Source organism: Ostrinia nubilalis, chromosome 1, assembly GCF_963855985.1.
Source record: "Ostrinia nubilalis chromosome 1, ilOstNubi1.1, whole genome shotgun sequence".
Classification (NCBI taxonomy): Eukaryota; Metazoa; Arthropoda; class Insecta; order Lepidoptera; family Crambidae; genus Ostrinia; species Ostrinia nubilalis.
Genome location: NC_087088.1, coordinates 12,198,742 through 12,208,961, shown reverse-complemented (window position 1 = coordinate 12,208,961; position 10,220 = coordinate 12,198,742). Strand labels below are relative to the sequence as shown.

Genomic DNA, 10,220 nt, shown 5'->3' with positions numbered 1-10,220 from the left:
AATTTTTTTTAATTTTACAGCATTGGGCACAGATTCGGTGGCATTGAGCGACGAATAGGTCAGAGAATCGATAACATACATAACGAATGATACGCACGAAGTCATACGATAAAAAACCGGTAAAATTACATCATATAGAAAAGGTGACATCACTAATTTTAAAAATTGACACTGGCATTTCAGCATTTTCAGCACAGTACACAATATTTTTGTCTATCAAAACAAGCTGGTTTTGGTGTGTTTAGTGCAATTTATTACGACAAAAACAGTGCTAATATAACACATCTAAAGTATCCTCCAGGTGTTCTATAAAAAATCTCTTGATGAAGATGCATTTCCTTGATAATTTCGATCCCGAAACTTCGGCTCGTGAACGTCGAAAATTAAATAGAAAGAGTTACTTTATCAAGTAAGTTGTCGTTTTCCTATATTGTAGCCTTAAAATAATAAAGCTTATAGTAGCTATGTAATCAATCAAGGGAAATAGCGAAGCGATTGTATTATCTAAAAGCTTTTACACAGAGACCATTTTTCCTCGATGGATTGAAACCTCAAGAATGCAGTGATATAACTATTAGGACTGAGGACTGAGGACTTACTTTATTTGATTGCAGCCGTAAAAGCAAAAATATTTACAATGATCGGGGTCAAATTGCTCTAACTGGCAAAGATCTTTGCGATTGTTTGGATGAAAAATGCCCAGGATGTCACTTTCCATGCCCTAAGTGTTATTCCAACAAATGTGGACATGAATGCAGGTATGATGGGTAAAACGTATTCTTTAATTTTGTCTATACAGAATGTTTCTTTTATGGTGCCAAGCTGTTACCTATTTAGAGAATAATAACATACAGATAATGTATTTGTACTTAATATCCTAATTTAACAGAAAGTAGACAGTAGCATTTATAGTTGAAAATAAAAATACTTTGAAAATTCTAAACATTTTTATTCATCTTTGTTACAACAAATAAAGCCTTATAAATATTTAAAAAAACATATTTCTTTTTCAGGACAAATAGAAAATGGATGTATGATAAAATAGAAATAGAAGGAAACGATTTTGTCATTAAAAATGAGTATAAACATAAATGATCAGTAAGTTTCAATGTCATCCACATTAATTTTAATATTTTTATAATTTAATCATTGGCCAATAATTTGAAAAAATATTCAACTTCAAGCTCGCCATCTTCTGGAAGATCAGTGCAGTGGACAGCGTTGTGTACAATGGTTTTACCATATTGTGCTCTAATAGAGTCCGGATAGAGCTGACGACACAAATCCTATAATTGCAAGAATAAAGGATTTCAATAAATCCTACGTTTTTATGTTTGTAACATTTCCTTTAGTGTAGCGAATCTAACCATAAGTAACGCACATAGGGCATTAGGCCTAAGTACAGTAGAAAAGAGAATAAAGTAAATTCTTTTTATTTACAATTTTTCAAATTCTTTTAAATGAAAAAAAGTGGACCTTGTTTGCAGCTTTGCTGCTGTGATGTCGATAGGCTTAAGTGTGGCGGCGCTTTTTTGGTATGCGTTATTATTGTGCAGTAAAATTGGAATTGGAAATATTCAACTTACCGGATCTCTAGGACCACACAATTTTCTAAACTCGCAAACACAGTTAAGTTTCGGATCGATACATTTAACTTCTAATGCAATACATTTACCCTCTGCGAGGTGAATGCACATTGACTAGAACAGAACAATACAATTAATAAGTTATTGCAAAAGACAGGAATTTAAATACTACAGATGGACCACACACCATTTACTTAAGTTAATTCAACATAGCAAGTTGGTAAGATCCGGTAATCAAAGGTACTATAAATTATATGCTAGGCCTGCTGTAGTACAACTTACCTCGTATTCTGGCAGCACGTTCTTATATATTTCGTAAAATTCTTCCGCGTTGGCTAATTTTACCGAGAACATTGCCATTGCAGATATATAAAACTTTCCAGAAGTAGATATTTGTTCTAGAATTGCTCCAACATTGCCTTCGATCACTGCATGAGGCTTGATTACACAGCATGTGCACTCTTTAAATGTAGCCCGAAATGGAATTCTTGGTAGTCCTTTATCGTATCCAAAAAATAGTTCGAGCATCTAAAGACAATTCAAGAGAATTTTCATAATGTAATAAAATATGTAGAAGCTGGGCATAATCTTGGGATAGGTATCCCATAAAGTACAAATAATATCGATTTTTTTTAACCTCTGTGGCGTCTTCCAATGTATTGCACCCATGCGCTGTATTTCTTAGTTTATTTTCTCCATATAGTTGCCGAAGAGTTCCCGGAGCCGCTTCTGCTGGGTCAGTGGCTCCTAAGCACGAGCGCCACTTAGATACCGCATTTGCAGCTACCAGTTCTAAGCCTATTACTTCGCCAGTTGTGACATAATCGATTATTATTCTATAAGTGAAGATTACTGTCAATTAAGCTAATTTCAGTGTTATACCAATGTCGGTATTGTATTTCTTTCATTACTCACGGTAACATACTGTTTCCAGCTATGCTTCTATAAAGTTCCATAGCGAAGTCTTTGCTTATTTTCCCATTTTTCATGCGCACTATTCGAAACCCTTTTTTCATTATGTATGTTATTATTTTACCGTGTTCACTGGGTGGCACAGGCTTAATGAGAGCAAATGTGCTAAAAAATACATTGGAATTACTTTCTGGTGATAATGCACATCATTCTAACTAAGTAAATACCTACTGCATCATAAAATATGAAGTAATTTTACGACAGATGTAGTCTTATGTGTTGTCTCGCTGTCTTCTAAGGGGTCCTTCCAAGAATAATGGGTGTAATCGTATAAAATGATGATAAAATAGGATGTATTTTTCAAGTACCTACCTTTGAACATTTTTAAACAGAGTTCGACGGGTAGCTGGAGCGCAGTCTACAATATGAAGTAGTTTTGAAAATATATTGACAATGTTTCCTATTTGTAACATGTCCAGACTCAGGGTGGGCAACTGTACCCGTCGCAGTAAATTTTTACCCTTTTTGGTATTAATTACTTGAACAGAATTATCAAATGGGAAGAAGTTCAAAACTAATTCCACGATTTCATCAGCATCTTCATCATACATTTCACAAAGAAATGTATATTTGTCGAAGTAATCATAAACCTGTTAAAATATGTGACAGTTTTAACTTTATAAGGCAACAAATACAAAATAACATCAGATTTGTATACTAAAGTCTATCAAATAATAAAATAAAATCATTAAACAGATCGACCAATGCTTTCCGTATCCGTCCAACTATCCCCCTTGGAATCGTTAGTCTACCAGTACGACTCAAATCACGTAGGTAATGTACAACACTCAAAATAAGAGAGGAGGGGGTACAAGCAAAAGGTAATGAAATTAGCAATCATGAAATGGAATGGTTTCATAAAGCTAGGATCTTCAACTGCTGAATGCTGGAAATTCACATTATAACCGCAGATTTTACAAACAACGGCCGCTGAAGAGTTAAACATTGTCAGCAAACGACCATGAATTTACATGATGCCATCTTAAACAGTGGCCACATTACTGTCGAAACATACATATAATAGGAGATTACGTGGGTAGCTTTGTATAAAATCTATGTACCTTCGCGTTCTAGCAAGATATTTTATGTATTTCTTTGGAACATCCTGTATACATAGGTTAGTCCACTATGGTGGCTAGATTTTGTTGTGTTAACTACATGATATCTTACCATTTCTGTAGAATACAAGTAATAAACGTTGAAAACAATTGGTACGCAATTCCTTTTACTCAATAAAATTAATGCAAAAAATGATGACACAGAGTCACAAAGTTTCAAATTAAACCGGTAATTGCCGGTAATTATCTACGTCACTATGATTAACTAGTCACGTGACCTATTGTGGATAGACGATACGATTGTTATACGATTTGTGTTGTTGATAAATGCAATAGGTATACCATAGTTTTTGCTATAACTTTTTAGTATTGAAGACTTGACTTTATGGCGAATTCCCCTGGCTTTTCCTGTAAAAGAGAAAAACAAAAACTTAAGCTGGGTTGCACCATAGAGAAAAGTAATACATAGGAAATAGAGAACCCTCTCTGTCAAATTTTTGAGCCTACAAATTGACAGCCTGGTGTTAAATTCCCTGTACTTAACCTACGTACGTAACGCTCACATGCATACATAGTACACGCACACATACATACATAAAGTCCACGCACACATACACACAGTTCACGCACACATAGGCCCTCATAACCTTCAAAGAATTATTGTTTTTATGATGTACAATGTAGAATTTTTTCAAATCCATTATTTTGAAAATATTTATCTTTATGGTGTACGTATTGTATTATTTTCAAAACAATGGATTTGGAAAAATTCTACATTGCACATGGAAATGCAAATAAGTAAACAAAAACTTTTGAATTTAATAATTTTACTTTATTTATGAACACACATAATATTATACACCAAAAGCGTCTTTTCGCAAAGTTTTCAACAACACTAAAAAAGCATTTGCACATTGAGAAAACTCAGATCACTTGTCAACATAACAGAAAGTTTATTCGCGATTCACGAAGGAACGAACACAACTCCGATGAACCAGAACAGCAGCAGGTACGAAGGAATGAACTTGAATTTGACTCGACGACTCTTCAATACTTTAATAGGGCCACAGAAAACTTAAATGATGGCTAAGAAAACAAGAGTGCATTTAACATAACAAAAACAACACCGGCCATTTTGGAGGAAAAACAAAGTTGCCATATGTTAAATAGTAATTTCTACTACTCCATTATGTAAATTATAACAAAAATGTCAATGTTCAGTTTTAAATTAAAACAAATTAATTTCATTTAAAAAAAGTTTTCACATTGTAATTAACAATATTCTCAAATATATTTTAATTAAGAAAAAAATTAAAATATGAAGGAAACAGGAGCAGCGACATCTAGAGCGTTTTAGGGTAGTTAAAAAGTATTTGAATTTATTCACCGATGTCGCTGTTTGGAAGCAAGTTTCACTTCGATGACCGTTGTATGGAAGTTTCCATACCCTGGGTTGCACCATCTTACTTTGACTTTAACAAATGTCAGAAATCTGTCAAACTCCATACAAAACACACAACTGTGCAACTCAGCCTTAATGTCAATTTTGACGTATTTTAACCGTTTACTAAATGTCAAATTTTGTATGTTGTCTTTAGACATACTCTCTAATCTGTGTATGTTGTTGTTTGTTTTTATTGATAAAACAAGTTCGTTCAATAATATTTTTTTTGATTCCCTGCAGTTGATTTAATTTGTAACAATGGTAATTTTCTCCTCAAATATTCTTTCTTTTCTGTTCTTGGATGAATACTGTACTAATTTATTCATTTTCACGATACCTAGTAGTTTCAGATAGAAAATTTCTCATAAATTAAATTATATTTTTAGGAAGGAGCATATAAAGACAAATATTCTTTTATTGGTGAATGGTACGATAACCAAGCAAGCCTTATTCGACGATTTAACGTATTCTACTATCCAACTGATGATACACTTGAGATGTTCGATTTAAAAAACCGAAAAACATTTGTAAGAAGGGTGAAAGTCAATGGAATTACTTTGGATAGTTTTTACATTGGTTGCACATTATATATTTTAGGTCGTCTTATCAAAATTGTTGATTTTGCTTGTGAAGACACAAGAAAAAAGCTGCACAAAGATATGCAAGTGTGAGTGCTCCTAGTATTTATCTGTCAAGTCTACATATTTGTTATACATATATGGGCATTTCTCCACTAAATGGAAAATCGCTGTCCCAAGCTAAATTTATGTAGTAAACCTTAAAATTTCTCAGGTTTTTGTATCAATACCGACATAGAATTAGGTATTCTTAGCATGACATAGCATATTTAGTAATTTAATCATGGAATATTCGAATAAATAATCTCAAACGTCTCAAATCACAGTCCCCTGGTACGTCCCTTTTCCAGAATTACACATATTGTTACAAATGTTTATTATATTGCTGTTGATATTTGAATAAAAAATATCCAAATACATTAACAATAACAGTTAGCATCTTAATACATCACAAACAATGTTTACAATATAATTTTAATCAAAATATCCTTCTGAGAATGCTGTCCTCAAATTATTAAAACATTCCCCTGTTAAAATTTTAAAACCGGTTTAAAGTCATATTTAGTTTTGGCGCAAAGCACTTAGATCGCGAAACGGAACGCAATAGGTGTTAAGGTTGTTCAGTTGTGTAGCTAGTGGACAGCCGCTATTTTGTTTAATGCTACTACTGCGTCATCTGGTGAACCACGCGTCTCGGCCGTCAGTGAAAACATTCCCCTGGTGAGCCTTTTTTTTACTATTTTAAGAGTTTTAGTAACGACAATTTGTTTAAATTAATTAATCTTCTAGTATGTAGCCACATAAGTTGCGTTTATTTTAATGTTTTTAAATGATATTGTTTTATGAAGTATTCACGTAAAAATAACATTCCCCTGGCGAACATTCCCCTGTCATTTCATAGCACAGGGTAATGTTCATACCACAGGGGACTGTTCATACTACTGTTTTCCTAGGTTTTGACCACTAAAATAACGTCTTTTTAGTAGGTATTATCTCAAAATTTCACCGAAAAAGAAGCTACGCGAAACATGAGAAGAATTTCTAGAACAAAAACGTATAGCTGCTGCAATTATGATATCATCGACTTGAAACATTACCCTAAAAGAAAAATTGAAAAAAAGAAGAAAAAAGAAAAACTTTAAATAAAATCAGTTAAAGATATGAGTTGTCGTGAGCATAAGGCTGTAAAAAAGGTTTGGAGGGAGCACTGTGCTAAGTTTCGTGCAAAAAAGAAAGTCATGAAGACATAACAAATAATTTGTGTTTCTTTACGAGATCGAATCAGAAATGAGGAGATCCGTAAACGAACTAAAGTCGGTGACATAGCCCGACGGATTAGCAAGCTGAAGTGGCAATAGGAAGGCACATAGTACGCAGAACTGATGGCCCATCGGCAGCAAGGTTCTGTAGTGGAGGCCGCGTGGACGTCCCACGCTGCGTTTTACGGTACACAAGGTGGACCGACGACATTATAAAGGTAGTAGGAAGGCGCTGGACGCAGGCCGCTACGAATCGATCAACATGGAAGTCTTTGAGGGAGGCCTATGTTCAGCAGTGGACGTCCTATGGCTGAAATGATGATGATGATAATGAACAAATAATTTCGGAAGGGAAAATACCTACATCTGATTCAGAAGATTTCGCAGAAGAACAACAGGCGCCTTTAAGATCATCTGACCCAACACGAAATAACAAGAATAGCGTTTCAATATTACATTCACCAGAAACGGGGTCAAAAAACAAAAATTTGCAGTAATAATGTTTTTTGTTTATTACTTTTTGTATTTTTTTGGTTCTGTTTTAAAAGGCAGGATACTACATTTTTTATTATTATAAAGACTGACTTTAGTGTCATACAATTTAAGTCTTAAAACTTAATTGTTCGTTAAGTTTAATGCTACTGTTATTAGGCTTAAGAAAAGTCATTATAAATTAGTAATATTTGTTTTAATAATAATATTTTTTGTTTCAAAAACTTACATATTTTTATAATGGCAAAGAAAAATAAAGAGTTTGTTTACTCAAAGAAAAATACTAATTGTTTTTGTCCATAATACATTCCCCTGGGTGGTTGCAACAGTCCCCTGTCGCAATTTTGCGAAAAATCACCAATAACTCAAAAACTAAGAAGAAAATGTGTGGGCTTTTTTTAGATATGTATTTAAATTACTATTGCCCTGAATTTCGTTAACAAAATTTCTCAACATTTAATAAAATTACTTCAGGACAGCCTTGTATGGACGATTTTCCAAATAGCAGAGAAACACCCATATGCATGAGTTAGACCAGGCAGTGACTTGAGATAACAGTATAGTTTCCACTGCCATACCTTACTATATCACAAAAACATACCATACTTTGCATGTAATTCATTCTCTCATCTAGCTGTGATCATATTTTACTTCTCCCTAATAATAATTGCTAGAATAATGTCTAAATAGCTTTTTAATTTTTTAATTATCAGCCTAAACGACATGATTGCATCTTATTTTTTGTGGTCATGAAGTGTAAATAATAGCCAAAAAATAAATACCTTTGATTTCCAGAACCTTTGCAATGATTAAACCTATACCAACTAAAACAGCGGGAAAGATCTTAACTCACTTCCACGAGCATGGGCTGCGTGTGACACGGATGAAGAAGGCCAGGCTCACTGCTGATGATGTTAATATTCTTTACAGGACAATGCTTACAGATCCAACATTCCCGTAAGTTTGATTTCTATTAATTTATTTTTAATTATGTAATATATTACATATCAGTAACATTGATTGATATAATATGTACACATTGAGGAAGTGGCATTCCATTTCCTATTATCAATTTTCACTCCTTGGCTTCAAAATATAAGGGTTGTTTTGTGGCTTATGACTTATGAACTGTATCTTGTGTATCACAGATTTCTCATGGAGTATTTGACTGGACAACTTGTTTATGGCTTAGAATTGGTTGGCAAAGATGCTGTGTCAGTTTGTATTAAAACTTTGGGAGACAGTGATCCCCTCAAGGCAGAACCAGAGACTATTCGAGCTTTATATGGTACAGATCCTGTGAGAAACTGTGTTCATGCTGCTGCAAATCCTGATGATGCTATGCAGGTTAAAAAATAATATTATTACTAGGTTCTTCTCATATATGTTCGATAATCATAGAATTCTTTATTGACAGGACATAGAGTACTTTTTCCCGCCACCGCCATTGCGTTCCACGCGACTGCGTTTGACCGCAACTCTGTCGAACTGCACGCTGTGTATAGTGAAGCCGCACGCCATCCGAGAGGGAAAACTAGGCGCCGCTCTCGAGGGAATCGACGAAGGCGGCTTCGAAGTCACAGCACTCAATATGTTTATTGTCGAGAACATAAATGCAGCAGAATTTTATGAAGTATACAAAGGAATTGTACCTGAATACAAGGTTCGATTATTATGATCTGAATGCCGGTATTTTTCCACTTTTAATTGAGTGAGTGATTTTAGAGTGAATGCATTGTTCTCTTTTCAGGGCATGGTAGAAGAGTTATCAAGTGGGCCTTGTGTAGCTATGGAAATAGTATCAAAAGATAGGACTCTCAATACTGCTGTTGAATTTAGAAAACTAGTTGGACCATCAGATCCTGTAAGTTGAACTTTCATTTTTTATTTATTTCCTATCAATAAAACGATTACCACATGATATATTATGACCTTTTTTTTCAGGAAATCGCTCGGTTATTACGCCCACACACATTAAGGGCTAAATTAGGGAAAACAAAAGTTCAAAATGCTGTACATTGCAGTGACTTGGCAGAAGACGGTTTGTTAGAAGTTGAATATTTCTTTAAAATTTTAGATTTATAAAACAAAAGGCTGGTAGTTAGGTACTTAATAATTAACTATTGTATTATGTAAATTTTTAGTGTGATAAAATAAAATAAAATGAGATTATACATATTATTTTGTGTTATTAACATTTCCTTTAACATTCCACCAAGGCGGAGCGGAGCGGAGATGTACCGGGCCGTCAAAAGTCAGGATGCGCAAACAATAAAGAGTTTCATGGTTTCAGTGTACTATTCCGAAGGGACCGATTTCCACATGACCCGACTAGGAATTGAACTCGAGATACAGAGATCGAAATAACGTTGCTAAAAATATTTTAGGTAGGTAGGTACACGTCTTCGAAAGATGTCTACAAACATGTTTGTACGAGTACATTTCCAACAACAACCCAACCAAGTTCATTCAGAACAATTGTAGGATATGGACACAAAGGATACCTACCTACCAATCTATAGATTGGGTAGCTGGTACTGGCAGTCAGTATCAGTATTATATGGCCCCCACAAGACCGATGTTTACCACGGGCGGACCTAATGTAGGGGGAGTTTATTTATAGTTACATACTTAAGAAAACTGCTGTTTGTCACGGACCACGGTGTTGATGCATGAACGAAGCCCAAAAACTTTATGAATTGAGGCTTTTTTTGGTAGAATTTAGATGTTAAGACTTAATTTACCCGGACACAATTAATGACTGAGATTAAATCGAGTTTTGAGCATTGTTTTTGTAAGAATCTAAGTGATGTCCTATTAATTTAAGTGGT

General features: G+C 34.2%; 3 protein-coding genes across 4 annotated transcripts; 2 read left to right on the top strand and 1 right to left on the bottom strand.

Annotated features, from left to right (window-relative positions):
- Nucleotides 1-177: 177 nt before the first annotated feature.
- LOC135072626 (ARL14 effector protein) lies at nt 178-1,318 on the top strand. The gene is made up of 3 exons (XM_063966632.1): nt 178-409; nt 615-758; nt 1,014-1,318. Exons 1-3 carry the CDS (start codon nt 324-326, stop codon nt 1,093-1,095), a joined length of 312 nt encoding a protein of 103 aa, XP_063822702.1. The 5' UTR covers nt 178-323; the 3' UTR covers nt 1,096-1,318.
- On the bottom strand, nt 1,143-3,932 carry LOC135072588 (nucleoside diphosphate kinase 7-like). 2 transcript variants are annotated; one of them, XM_063966564.1, is made up of 7 exons: nt 3,729-3,928; nt 2,871-3,148; nt 2,502-2,663; nt 2,224-2,422; nt 1,869-2,114; nt 1,587-1,700; nt 1,143-1,286 (listed from the first exon to the last, which is right to left on the bottom strand). In XM_063966564.1, the coding sequence occupies exons 1-7, from the start codon at nt 3,729-3,731 to the stop codon at nt 1,143-1,145; spliced, it is 1,146 nt and encodes a 381-aa protein (XP_063822634.1). In that variant the 5' UTR covers nt 3,732-3,928. The 2 variants fall into 2 exon arrangements, with proteins under 2 accessions (XP_063822634.1, XP_063822641.1); XM_063966571.1 differs by lacking the exon at nt 1,587-1,700 and having other exon boundaries at nt 3,729-3,932.
- A 1,299-nt stretch (nt 3,933-5,231) lies between these two features.
- Nucleotides 5,232-9,567, top strand: LOC135072446 (nucleoside diphosphate kinase 7). Its single transcript, XM_063966350.1, has 7 exons — nt 5,232-5,321; nt 5,447-5,727; nt 8,185-8,346; nt 8,538-8,736; nt 8,807-9,052; nt 9,140-9,253; nt 9,334-9,567. Exons 1-7 carry the CDS (start codon nt 5,319-5,321, stop codon nt 9,472-9,474), a joined length of 1,146 nt encoding a protein of 381 aa, XP_063822420.1. The 5' UTR covers nt 5,232-5,318; the 3' UTR covers nt 9,475-9,567.
- The last annotated feature ends 653 nt before the right edge of the window (nt 9,568-10,220 follow it).